The 14,167-nt window shown below is 37.2% G+C and overlaps 1 protein-coding gene across 3 annotated transcripts in view; it reads right to left on the bottom strand.

Moving 5' to 3' along the window:
* Positions 1 to 14,167, bottom strand: part of ARID4B (AT-rich interaction domain 4B) — an 87,834-nt gene that overhangs the window by 26,467 nt on the left and 47,200 nt on the right. For all 3 annotated transcript variants that reach the window (XM_080588330.1, XM_080588329.1, XM_080588328.1), the window contains exons 9-16: positions 13,728 to 13,807; positions 12,688 to 12,761; positions 11,720 to 11,865; positions 6,880 to 6,952; positions 6,272 to 6,366; positions 5,092 to 5,189; positions 4,606 to 4,873; positions 3,409 to 3,581 (exon numbers count right to left, since the gene is read on the bottom strand). In XM_080588330.1, coding sequence (XP_080444456.1) covers positions 3,409 to 3,581; positions 4,606 to 4,873; positions 5,092 to 5,189; positions 6,272 to 6,366; positions 6,880 to 6,952; positions 11,720 to 11,865; positions 12,688 to 12,761; positions 13,728 to 13,807 — 1,007 coding nt within the window. The remainder of the gene's footprint in view (positions 1 to 3,408; positions 3,582 to 4,605; positions 4,874 to 5,091; positions 5,190 to 6,271; positions 6,367 to 6,879; positions 6,953 to 11,719; positions 11,866 to 12,687; positions 12,762 to 13,727; positions 13,808 to 14,167) is intronic.

Raw genomic sequence — 14,167 nt, 5'->3', positions numbered from 1 at the left:
CAAAGCTCACGGTGCGGAAAAGCACCTCTCCGTTTTGCATTTGTTGGCTTTGGCTCAAGTCTTGGATTAGTTACAGTAGTTAATGTTAGAGGCTACAAAGAAATCTGCACCAAACATTGAACGTTGCATCGGAAGACCAGTACTTCCGACACAAGTTTACAAGGAGCTTCAGAAGAAGAAGGATCTAAATCTTTCTTATTTGTTGGCTAAAAAAGAATGTGTATCAGGAAAAGATGTGCTTACAAAGCCATTTTTGTAAACATCTCTCTCGGACAGACCCACAAGAAATAACACATTGCAAAAAGAAACCACATCTCCTAAAGCCATCCAACAGCAGCTGAGCACTAAGCTGGCCTTTTTGCACTGATTTTATGACTAAGTCTCACAAAACACTACAGAGCCCGTGCAATTCCACTGGCCACACAAGAACAGGAAAAGCATATACAAAAATAAACAGAATGAGGGGTAAGCTGCCTCTGACACTGTTCTCAGCGTTCATGGATCTGCAAGTAGGTGAGACATGCACTCCGTGGAAGAGAGAAAGAGAAGCACACTCAGTCCTTTCTGTCTCTTCATCGTACTGCTAAACGCTGTGCAGCAGGGACTGCAGGATTAGTGTGGTAGCAATGTGCTATCTGAAGGGGTTCAGACACGTAGCATTGCAAAGAGACAGAGCCTCTTGGGGAAAACAACCAAAAACCACTGCAACTCCAACTTCCAGGAGCAATTCCTGAGATCTCAAAGCTGGGAATTGGATCCAGTCCATCGGCAAAAATTCTGCACATAACCCAGAAGCTTTCCCAACCTCCTACATCTATATGAAAAGAAGCTACATGAAAGATCTATTTATAGGATATCTATCCTAGAGATATAAATTCAGTAACTCCACGAGTTTGCCTTATCAAATATTAGATTGCATGTCTCTGGCTATTTGGTTAGCCCTGTGAAAGGCAGATAGTCCATATTTTAAAAATCAATTTCAGAAATACACTGAGGAAAGAGAGTCAGTCCACGGTGATTTTTTTTGTGTATGCAGCTTTCCATCTGCAAAAAAAGTTGTATTTTAGTTCACCAAAGAACCACAGCACTTTTCCCCCTTCATAGCTTTTACCGTTTCCATACTATAAAACGGGGGGGGGGGGGGGGGGGGGCAATATCTGTCTAGTGCAACATCCCTTTTGTGCTTACACCATAAAGCCATTTTATTTTTATTTTAAGTATTTAAGATGTCAGCATCATTTCTTAAAACCATTTAAAGGTTATAGGAAGTACAAAATCCTATCAGTCTCTAGGAAAAACAACAAAAGAAATCAAGTTTACGGCACTACTACAGTCTCAGCATTTGTAAGTTGTAGTACTGACTGCTACGAGTCTTTCATGTTAGTATATTTAAATTACTCCATGAAAACATATCCTCAACAATGACCGTATCATCATCTACATCTATTTTTAGAGCTGTTTTCTACTCTATTTTAAGCAGCTCATTACAATCTTTCATGAATCACAATAGCAAAATACTAGTTCAAAGAGTTTGTACTGAATGAGTACAAAGAAGCAGAGAGAAAAGAACTAACTGAATTACCATCAGATGAATTGAGGAAAATTAAGAGGAAATGCCTTTTTATAAAGGAAAAACTAAGAAAAGCCACAACATTTTTATTGTCATAAATGATCCAAATGGACATGAGTCAGAATAACAATTAAAAAACACAATAAATGGTTATGAAAAGCAAATGCAGATTATAATTGTACTTACTTTTCTATAGCAGTGTGGTATGTTTTAAGCCACTCTACTTTCCAAATACATCAACACTGAATAACACCACAGATGTGTGTACACACACAATTTAGGAATCTTTAAAAAACTGTTTTCTATTCTATGCTATTCTCTCAGCAGCGCAAAGATTTCCATTTAATTTGAAAGTAACATGGTAAATTAGACTAAGAATTTTGAAAATTCAGCAAACCTGCTACAGTACCACTTCTCTAGTACATCTTAAAAATGACATGTAAAATTCCAACAACCAGTCTTTTAGAAAAAAGACATTCACCTAGGATACAAATAAAATCACACACAGAAAAGGCTCTTCTACTGAGTTAGGCAAGCCTGATTCTTTTTTGTTCTGCATTTGAATCATACAATTTTCCAGCGAAATTTCACTGAAAATAGGTAAGACGACAAACATTTTACTGAAGGACCCTTTCAGAATCTGTTATGTGGAAACCAAAACCCTCAGTAAAATTAAAAAAAACACTATTACAAATGAACTTGGAAATCAACACAGTGAACTACATCAGTTCTGTTAAAACTTAATGGGACAGAACAAGCAATAAGAGTTACTGATACTTGGACTGATATTCTGATACTGTAACTGATACTCAGAAGACAGTTGATCTACTAAATCTAGCAGAGATCAGAGGAATGAACAAGAGAATTAGCAGTCAGGTAACAGCTAGTATTAAATTAAAAAAAAAAACATCCCAAGACAGACTGCTGCAAAAAGATAAAAAGGTGTCATTATCTGCTTTCCCTCTTACAATAGCTTCTCCTTTAAAGATCTGCTATTGTTTTCAGCTGCAGATGAGATACTCAATTTAGAAAGACCTTTCATGTGATCCCTAACAGCCATCTTTGTGTTCTTACTCACTTGAAATCGTATTGTACATGGGTCCTAATTGTAAGAATATAAACTTAAGACACTCGGGATTAGTGAGAACTATATTCTGTTTTAAACTGTTTTTTTTTTAAAACACAGCTATCAAAATACACTTATTTTTATTTTTCTGCACTGAAAAATGCAAATCTGAAGATTCCATAACAGAAGTCACCTGCACACATTTCATCCACTGAAGTAACAGGGACAGTAAGGATCACGTAACCAATCTCCTACTTCCAAAACTTAATGTCTAAAGTACTGCACAAGTGTCTCTTGCCAGTAGCATCCCCTCTCAAAGACAAAGCTATCACTAAATGATGTAAGGTACTTCTCTCTTTTTCCCACGTTACCAGAACACATCACTGTCCAAGAACAAAAACTGGTACTGAAGTTAAATAGAAAAATACTACTCATAATGAATGCCGTATTTTTGTCCTAAGTGAGATTGATACATCCTCTTGCTTGTCCAGCTTTTAAGTATTTATGCCTGGACATTGTAAAAGCTTTTATATAAAGCTTTTTTTTTTTTTTTTTTTTTTTTACACATTTCTATTTTTTATTTCTAATTGGACTCACCAACTTCAACAACGCTAACCATAAGAAAGTTAGGATCACAGTTAGGATCACACGGGTCTTTAGAAGACAAGGCTAATTCACAAGAGGGATGTCTGATTCAAAGTTCAAACTACAAGAGTAAAACATAACGAGTACACATCAGATGTCTCATCTGATTATAAACAGAGCAACTTACCCTGATTTTTCTTTTTCTTCAGCCTCCGTATTTGCAACAGGATTTTCCATTTCTTTGATCTTTTCTTCTTCTTTATCTTCTGCTTTGGTTTCATCTTCAGTTTTGATTACATTTAAGTCCTTTTCTTGATCAGGCTGAATATGCGCAGAATCTGGCAAATTTTTTCTGTTTCCCTAGGATAGTAAGACCTTCAGTTAATTCACAAGGCCAAATAAAAATATAAAGTATTTTAAAAAAGGCAGACAAAACACACTGAAGTTATTACGAGGAGGGAAAAAAACAACTAGAGTCTAGAACTCTTTCTAAAATTACAGAATTTCCACTGGTTTTATTTCTGAAATTCTCAACCCAAGTATAACAGGCTTCAGAGCTGCAGCCAGTCTCCTAGGTAGCTTTGCAATAGTGATAAAAGCAAGCAACTCTTAGACCTGAAACGGCAGAGAAATCTCTTACATCAACACTTGACAAGGTATGCCTGCACTGAGGATGCAGAAATATCGACACTGGTGTTCACTCCCGAGTAACAGCAGATAGACCAGGACTGGCTGCCACTCGCACACAGAAGCATTACAGCTGCATCACACACTCACTTGAAGAGCTACACTGTTTCCAGAGCAAACTGCTAAGCCTGCACTGTACAGCACTTCAGCTTACCACCTTGTGTTTCCTTCACTAAAATCACTGAGTCAACACTGGATTTTGAAAAGGTAAAAAAAAACATTTGCCTCTTTGGACCGCTGAACTACGTGAGATCACTGTGTAGATGTGTGGCCCAGATCTTTGTAGAACTCCACTAGTTTCATTGGATTGGTGAAGTAAATGCAAGATGTAAGAGGGCTTAAAAGCCTGGTCCAACACAAAATGAAATCAGCACTGAAGGTAACCGTGAGCATGCATTACCCAGATCAGGATACAGCTGCATGCTAACTCGTCTCCATTTGACCTGGGAGGGACACAAACAGGTGGAACACTGCAGCTGCTTCCTAGCAAGTCAAACATTTTGAGATCAGAAACCTCTAAAAACAGGCACCTACGGATAAATATACCCTAACCTGTTGTCCTAAATTTATTTTACAGCATGTTTTTGTCTTGTTTTAAATCCATTACAGAGATTTCAATCTTAACACAGATTGATTATTATCAACACACTACCTGACTTTATCAACCGGATATAATATGAACATAAGAGTATTTTACCGTAACAGTGGGCTTATCATTTTCTTTACTTTCATTATCATTCTCAGCTAGCTTTTTTTCTTCTTCTTGTACTGCTGCTACTTCTTCTTGCTTGCGCTCCTCCTTATCCGCTTTTATTTCTTTTACATCCTGCTCTGGATCTTCACGCATCTTCAATTCTTTTTCTTTTTCACAGTCTTTACAAGGCTTGCTTGTCACTTTCTCTGGTAATGCCATTTGAAATTCAATATTTGCTGAGGTACAATACTCTTCAAAGCCGTAGAGATATCTTAAAAAAAAAAAAAAGAAAAAGCTTCTGATAAGCAAGTTTCTTTCAAGAAAGACCATGCTACCTAGCAGAAGCTTAAAAGGAACAATATGTTTTGTAGCTTACAAGGACTGCACTTATAACCAAAAGTACAGAATTTATGTATATTGCCACCACCATGAGATCACTATTTCTTTCTAGAGCTTTTTTAGCACACACTTCAAAACTTTCCTACTTACTTTTTGTATGCACATTTAACATTATATCCTGCAGCTGAATTCAACACAGGAATTCCAAGATCTTGATAAACTTGCTTCCACACTGCTCCACTTTCGATCTATTAGAGAAAATAAAATAATGGTTGCTCAATTAACTCACTGACACACAAAAAACTAAGCTGACAACATCTACAATTTTGTACAATAATTATATTTCATTTCCTGTGATCTATAAAATCAGTACTTATCACATACTATTTCACTGTAACACAAACCGTAGGCTACTGTAACTACTTTAAGCAAGCTAGCATTTCTGCATTTCAGTAAGCCATAGCTGGCCTTTCTCTCCAGGTGGTAATAAAAGAAAGGAAAAAATACAAAGATCAGTATGTCATTCTTATTTTAAGGGAATTCTTAACTATGACAGCTAGAATTTTAATTAAATTGGAAATAAAAAGTCTCATTTAAAGCATTAGCAATACTCAGTCCTGGCAGTACTGCAGCAGACATGCTAGCTATTAGTCTTACATTACGCCTCTAATACGCTCTTTGGTGTCAGAGCTTGATGACAATATGACATGCTAATTTCTCACCATCTGTGAAGGTAAAGCAGATATACTGCTATAACCAAGTACAATACCCTCTGCTGTCCATTGGTAAGGTGGCACTGCACAGACATACCTCCTTAACCAACAGGCTAGATTTAAGGGAAGTAGCCCAAAGCAGAATCTGCTTGGCCAAGAATTCCACATGCCACAGTTACTGCTCCAAGACCAACTCTACCAAACCCAGTCAGCATTTTCCTCTATATATTGCCCCAAATTGACAGGGGTTAAGGGTCTCATATCTAACCTTAACTTAGATTACTTGCCTTTGAGATTTTATTGAGCAGAAACTCTTTCACCTTCTGAGGAACAGCTTTATCAGACAGGCAATTATTGAAATCTCACAGAAACATAAAAGCTGGCTGATTTTATGCAGCAGTAATTAAATATACTGAGTAGACAATTTATTTAGAATATAACTAGTTTGTTTCCTGTTAACATGTGCTTTTCAGAGCTACAGTGTATCCTAGACAGCTGTAGGATTCCATTTTAATATGTCTGAAGTTCCTGTATCAGATTCTTCTTTATTACCACTTAAACAAAAATAACACCCCCAGATTTTATAGATCTGGAATACTCATCATACTAATACTCACATTATCAAATCCTCCAAGCTTGTGTACAAGTCTGAACAATTTGAAGAGATTCAAATTTCTATATCCTAGTACAGGTCGTTTGTTAATAGGAGTCCCTGTAAAGAAAGACAGTTATTAAAATGTTTTGCAATATCTTTTTCATAACAACATGAAATCCACACCATATACACTACTATGCTATTAAATACTGTAAACTTTCTGACCACCTTATGCATCTGCTTTTTTCTCTTTGTGAAACTAGAAAAAACTCAAGAGCTTTAATAACCCATTTTCTCATACTTCAGTAATATAAAAAATTCATACATATGCATTCCTCCATATATTACTGAGTATGTACAAATGATGTAACTATTCTTTGTACTTGTATTATACGTACTTTGTTTCACTCATTGAAACCGTTACATCTACACGTACAAGTATTGTCCTGGGAAGGGACAGAGTCAAGGGACAGACTGTTACCTTCTAAATAGAGGGGAAGCCAGGAGCAAGGAATGCAATCTATTTCCAAAAATGAACCGCAATGTAACTAGCTTACAGACTCAAGTCTAAGTACTGCTAAGCAATGCCTCTGTCTTCAGCTTCTACAAGTCAAACACAGAATTGCCTACCCCTGTCTTCCATAAACTTGTATAATTGCTGCAGAAAGTTCTCTCTTTCTTCGGGAAAAGGCTCTATTTCCTCCTGTTTAGGAAAAAAAAGAACAAACATATCACCATTTTGAGTCCTCATTAAAAAACCACTGCAGTGATTAGTTTAGGTTCAAATATTCAAGTTTGTTTTACTGTAGTCAGCAACACAATACTGTAAAGAGTAACATGGCCTCAGTGCTATGCTACATGGAAGTAATTTTTACATATTACAAACAGCTTTACAAAATATGTAAGACGGTATCTGTAAAGATCCATCTGAAATTGGATTTTTGATGAATCAGTGCCATAAATATCATAAATACCATAAATCAAGATGTATTCTCAATGTTGTTCCTTTATGCAGAAAGTCTGGAAGATATCAGTATTAATGATCAAGAGATTTTATGAGATCTCTCTATTTCTTCTGCAATTTAAGCAATTTCTCAATGCTTGGATGCACTAGGTGACTTTCAAGGATGAAATGAAAGATTAAAATTGTGCTTGCACTTTCTTGGGAGTTCTAATCCACAGCACTGACAAACCGCAGCCAATGACACTGCATGCATGCTGCCATGAGGTACCAGCTGAACGCGTGGTGAGCGGGATCAATCCTAGAACTGAAATAACAATGGATATTTTGGATGTTCAGTTTGTCACGCTAACAAATCTGTGTTAGGTTTACTTAAATTAATTAACAGTGGGGTTTTGTAACAAAGCACTAGTGTTTAATTTCCTTAGGAAATACCATTTGCCACAACCAGCTGCAACAAAACCCTAATACCATAATCAGAATTCTTAGAAATTGATGACTAAGCTACTTCAAAACAACACACTGAATACAAGTTGGTTAATTTTTTGCCTGCTTTTTTTTTTTTTAAATATTATCTGTAAGCTTCCAAAAAGTAACTAATAAAACCTAAAATAGTTTACACTCACGTTTCACAAGCAAAAGTGAAGGAAACACTGCTAGCAAGCAAACGATTCAAGTTGTTATCATAAAAAGTTGAAAGTGACCACAGAGAACAAATGACTTGAATTTATATTTTAAGGTGGCAGGCAGGCATGTGGGACAGATGCAGGGAAGTGTTGTGGGTGTTATGTTTGTTTTTAAATCTCAAATGACACGTATTTGGAAAGGACTTGTACCAGCATACTCTGGACCATGGTGAAGAGATCAAGAGGACCTACATGGGATTTTCACATTCCTCAACAAGTGACCACTTGCCATAAAAAAAGCAGTCCCACAACACATTTAGGGGATGGAAGATGGGGAGAGGGGAAAGCACTGAACTTAGGAAATCCAAAGCTTTTAAGAAGCAAATGTATAGTTTTCAAATACTAGGGGAACTAAAATACAGGTGATGAAAAGGCTGGATGTAACACTGCTGCTCTTTCCTCACCATAAGACGCAATGGCTGAAAAATACTCTTCTATCTCAGATGTGCTCACTCACGAGGTGCCAGAATGCCAACTAGATACTCCTTATTAATTTTCCCAAAACAGAACACACCAGCTTTCTAAGAAAGTGTGCTAAGGGGTAAGCTTAAGACCCTGTGTACCTTTGAAAAGAACTTTCACTTTCTCAGAATCTTTACAGAAATTGATACATGCTACATACCATGATGATAAACTGTTAGTCATCTCCAAACATTTACGAATCTCTTAAATAATCACTGAGTACATGACAAGGCTTCCTAGACAATGGTTTGAGGCAGGTATGTCATACTCTTGCCATCTTTTTTTCCAAGTTAGACAACAGCACTATCAGGTTACTCTGTATCCCCTGATGTATTTGTCCATCTCACAAAGGACAAAAAAATGGCTTATATGCCCAATAACGAAATCCATAATAAAAAGCAACGTGCTTTAATATAAAATTCACACGGTATTGTAACGCAGTACTAGGGAAGAGAAGGTCCTTCTCAATCCTTCTGGCTACTATCATATTCAGTAAAGGAAAGGGAAACAGTTTGCCATTCTGTTCCGTTAGGAAATAATATAGAAAAGAAGGCAACTCATCTCTTTTGTAGAGAGGATTTGCATGTCTTCTCCTATGACAGCATCTATATGTGAAGCCTGGGGCAATGTAAGTAAGAGCATGGGGGTGCGGGGGGACGAGTTTTCATGTCCTGGAAAGCACTAGGGCAATCTGCAGGTGGATTTAAAAAAAATGCTCCGTAAAGAAGCAGCCCACAAGTACTGTTTAAGAAGATGTTGCTTGATAGCCAGGACGTTAGAGAGACAACCTACTAAAATCAGAGAGAAGGCTGTTTCTGCAGAAACAGAAAAGACTTTTAAAAACCTCCTACTTCAGCAGATGATTGAAACAATAGATACCAGAGAAGAAATTATCACAAGAGCTGTCATAGTTAGGTCCCAAAATATTTAGCTAAGATGAGATCTTCATGTCTAGCACATGGAAAGACTAGCTCGTACAACATTGCAGACAACTAAGAGGAGCTATAGAGAAAGCTCTGAAACTGCCTCTCCAAAGAGAAAGGGTACAAGGTCATACACTTTCAAACCACATAGCTAAAAAGATAGCGTTTTTTTTCACCTAAAATAAATAGAGATGGAATGATTGATATATGACGACTGTATGTCAACCTGCACAGGTAAAAATCTACTTACATTCATCATGCCCATGGCTGGACATAAACCTGCTCTGGAAGTTTAAGAATTGCACTGGCCTGACAGAAGTAACCCCCCTTGCTTCTCAAAATATCAGAGCATAAACTCCAGCAAACTCGACTATACAACTTTTGATCAGAGCTGGCTGATCTCCTGTAAGCTTAGAGAACAGGCAGAATGAACTCATGAGCATGGAAAGGTGGCAAAGTTTTTACCTCACACTTCGCAGCCTCCCTAAAATAAAGAAGTGAATGAAAGCTGGAGCATCGGTATGCCAGAGCCACAATTTCCAGGGATGATGTGGTCAGAGAAAGACTATGACAAGCATTGATCAACCATCTCCTTGAATATTCCACTACAGTTGGAATTTCAGTTTACTGCTTCAGTTGTCAGTTGCATAACAGATTAGAGGAAGAGCTCTTGAACCTTAGTGAGAGGGAAAAAAAAAAGTGATCATAGAGGGAGACAGACTGAGTACCCTCACAAAATATGCAGGATGTAAAAGACTCTAACGTCCCTCTTCCAGCTTCACTGCCAGCTATGAAATAAAGCTCTTTCCAGTAATTTTCTTCTTGTCATTGTTTTTTCTGGACCTAAGACTGGGAGAACAGGTAGTTAGAAAAACAAGCATGAGGTAGCACTCCATATTTCCTGTACAAAGGACAAAGGTGGAAGAGGAGTGCACAGGCTCCATGCTTTGACTGAAAGCTCTTCTTCTTTACATCAGGGTAGCCAGAGTAGTAGTGATCCTTCAGTAAACCACGATAAAAGAAAGGTACAATAAATCAGATTTCTTGGTAGTTATTTGAAAGTTTCACAATCTCTCACCATTTCCTTTTCACCACTAGCAAACCAGTAAATTCCGTTTCTTGCAGTTAAAAGCAGAGAGTGAAAGAACAACACAAGCTGCTTGCAATTTCTGCTTTGCAAGAGGACCCACAGCTATGGGCTTGGCAAAGCAATTTGAGAGTATAAAACAGTGAGGGAGAAAGGGAACAGCTACAGGGTGACAGACACACAGAGGAAAAAGACAACAACAGCATGACCATGCCAGCCTACTTTGGTTTACTTTTCAAAAATGCTAAGAGCACAGGTCAGGAACAACAGCTTAGAGATGCCTCCTCAGATATTGTTCCTGTGTAAAAGGTAGCAAACTTCCCTGTGTCTTGGAACGTGTGATAAATCAGATACATACTGTGGTAATAGCTCTATAGCCAGTAAAAGAGTTTATTATTGTTTATGTGAGCAATTATTTACAGTAGTGCTAAAATCATGCACTGAACTTAATCCATTTCCACAACGGGGAAAAGAAATCAACATCGTCATAATATCTAATAGGCCTGAGATAAGATAAACCACAAAGGGAAACTACACTCTTGTGCATACTACAACGCACTCATCAGTTATAACAGAAAGGCAATGTTTTATTCGGATGGAGAGTGACCTAAGAATTCGAAACCCATCTGGGCCACATTCAGAAATGTGATGTTCTGCATTGGTGAAAAAGAAAAAGAACACCTTTGCTTTTCAATACTGAAACAGTATTATGCAAAGAAAAGGCCTGTCTACCTTTGCATAAAGTTGTATGATTTAATTGCTGATGTTTTCAAAAGACAATAGAAAGAGTTCTTTGCTTTAAAGTTCCCAAAACGTACCACATATCCTTCCTCAGGAACAACCGAAGTATTTTTTAGTTACACAGATCTTCCCAACTGGAAGACTATTGCACCTTTAATAGGTAGCAGGTATGTTCTATTAGAAAATACTTACAAGTAAAGGAAACCTTTCCTTCTTTTAGAAAAACAATATGCATGTGACAGCACACATCAATAGCTATCCTTCTTCACCCTGCTCAGTCCCCAGCAGGTAGTGCAACCCTTCCACCACTGCCTTAAGACCAGCATGGGAAAAACTGCAAAACAGGATCAGCCTCTGAGCTTCAATTTCTATTTTTTGTTAGTTCCCACTGGCACAGTCTTTTGACTACACGTGCTTTTTGCTTAGTGAATCAAAAATATTTGTTAGACTTCGATATTTTCACGTTAACTGGTCTTTGTTAAACAGAGATTTTAAAAGCTGAGAAACAAAAGTGTTGCCTATGTTAAGATATTATATGCTGCCAAAATAAATATTAGCCTTGCTAATTTGTGTCAGGTGTGTATCTATGCTATTTGCTAACTTCACTTGCCTCTTCCTCACTGCTGTTATCCTCTTTTTCTTTTTCATCTTCTTCCTCCTCCTCAGCTTCACTGCTGGAGCTGTCTTCTTTCAATTCTGTTTTCCAATTACTAGGAACAGTTCTGTTTTTATGAAACTCAAGGGCTTGGTCAAAAGCTGTAAGAGGACAAGCCTTTGTTAATACTGCAGGAAGAATCAATTTCAGCAAATCTTTTAATCAAAAAAAAAAAGTAGTTGAGAGGAAGAGAAGACTGCTAATGAACTGTTCCACCCCCAAATTAAAAGAACCTCAATATAATCCCCATTGCCCATCATTATTTGTCTTACCCAGTCAAACCAGCTTTGTCTTTTCTGCACATCAAATTACTCAGAGCTATTATTAGGATTATTACCATGTTAGTAACTACACATGCAAACAAGGACCTTATGTATTAGGCCATACATTAATACTTGAAAGAATTCTTGTTTCAACAGCTGTACACTGTGGTTTACGTACATTAAACAGGGAGAAGGAGAAGGAAGAGGAAATGAACACAAACCCATTTTAAGAGTTCCATCACACAAACTTAAGCTTTCAAGTGAGTTTACAATTCCAGTTTCTTGACAGTGCATAAAGATACCTGTCTCAAACCTACGAGTATTATGGTACAAATAGTTCTAAGAAGGTCTAACACAACAGACCAAATACTAAATAACCTATAAAGCCAGCATGCACTGTACAATTACATCCTTCATTTGGCACGTCTGTGTTTAAAACAAGATAAAGTGTTTTTTCTTGTTCTTTGAAGAAAATTGATCCTCTAGGCTTTCAGTAACGTTCACCTTCAAGATATATAGGATCCTTTTCTGTAACATAATTTAAGCTTTTTTTTTTAAAATAAACACAAACCTATTTTATACAAGTTTGGTTCAATTTACATTACAAAGTAAGCAGGCACACACACAGACATCACTTTTCATAAGAAAATATATTTTTACCTTGTTTTAACAAAGCATCAGGCTTTGGGGAAGTTTCGCTAATCTCCCGGACATCTTTTCTTGGCACAGAAACACTAGATAATTTAGAAAAACATTGAAAAAAATATTAAAATAACACAAAGCACTTTTTAATTTCTACCGCAACTATACCCAAAGAAACCAATCTGAACAGGAACTTGGGCTTAGGGAGAGAGGGCAGGGGGAAGCCTACACACACTTGACTGCACACACACTTATGTGCATTTCTGCAGTGACGTGCATTGATGCATAAGTAACTGTCAAATGGTACAGGAAAGTGATAGCCTAGACTTAGTAACTAAACTACAGTGAAACTGTTAAATATTTCAGTATCTTTTCTGCAAAAGCATTCTGTTAAACCAAGCCAAGGAGAATAAATAGCTAGAGCTTTTTAAACATGAACTAAAACCCGGAAAAAAGAATTGACATATATCAAGCTTCCTCCCTGACCAATATGAGTTTAAGAATATAAAGCTTCCTATTCTATTGTATGTCCCATACAATTTGGTTTTCTAGGTTTCCCTGTCTTATTTCTTCATTTGAATATCACATCTCTTTTCCAAAAACATGATAATATGCAGCTGTAGTCTATACTGAGACAAACATATACCTTTCTACCTCAAAAAAGTAATTCTGTGCACACACACATACATACCACAAACAGACATCTTTCCATGGCTGGATAAACCCATGGCCACATCTCTGAAAAGCAGTGCCCTGTTCCAACCAGAGCAGGAAAAATAGGCTCAAGCTGTTCTCAAAGTCACGAAATACTGCTTTGTTTGCCACAGTTGTAACAATGAAATTAAAACTAATATAGATTTATGTACTTTGTTGTTAACAACGGGATGCAAGGCTAATTCTGTCACCATGTAGGCCATTGACAGTTTTCTAAACTTTAGAAAAATCTTCACAGAAACTTTTTGAACTGATGTTATTAATACTTTACCCAGCATATCTCATACTATGTTTCCCTCAACTGGGAGGCATTTTATTTAATCAACCTCTACATTCCTACTCACAATTTGCCATCCTTGAAAGAGCGAACGAGAATATTGTCTTTTTTCACTGCAATATCATCACTACAATCTGGACAAACCACCTGCAAAGATATTACAAACACAGTTTAGAGAGAAAAAGCAGTAACAGGAGAGCAACAGTATTTACCAATGCTTCTCAAAAATATTTTGGGCTCATTTCTCTTCAGCAACACCGAGATGAGAGCAATTGTGACCCCTCATAACACAGAAGTGATAGCCTCCTGAAATTACTGAATGTAGATGTCCATGCTTGCTTCCTGAAGGGAACTGGCTGCTGCTGCCAGAGACATGAAAAAACAACCTCCTCACAAACACGAAGTATCTGCCATGTCACCAAGGCTGACTCTACTACTCATCCTAGACGGACTGGAGTTTCACCAAATGCTGCCACCTGAGTTAGAGACCTCTTCTGAAAAATTTCC

This window comes from Anser brachyrhynchus, assembly GCF_964034855.1.
Source record: "Anser brachyrhynchus genome assembly, chromosome: 3".
NCBI classification, from domain to species: Eukaryota; Metazoa; Chordata; class Aves; order Anseriformes; family Anatidae; genus Anser; species Anser brachyrhynchus.
Note: the sequence above shows the minus strand (reverse complement) of the source record. Positions and strands in the feature narration are given on the sequence as shown.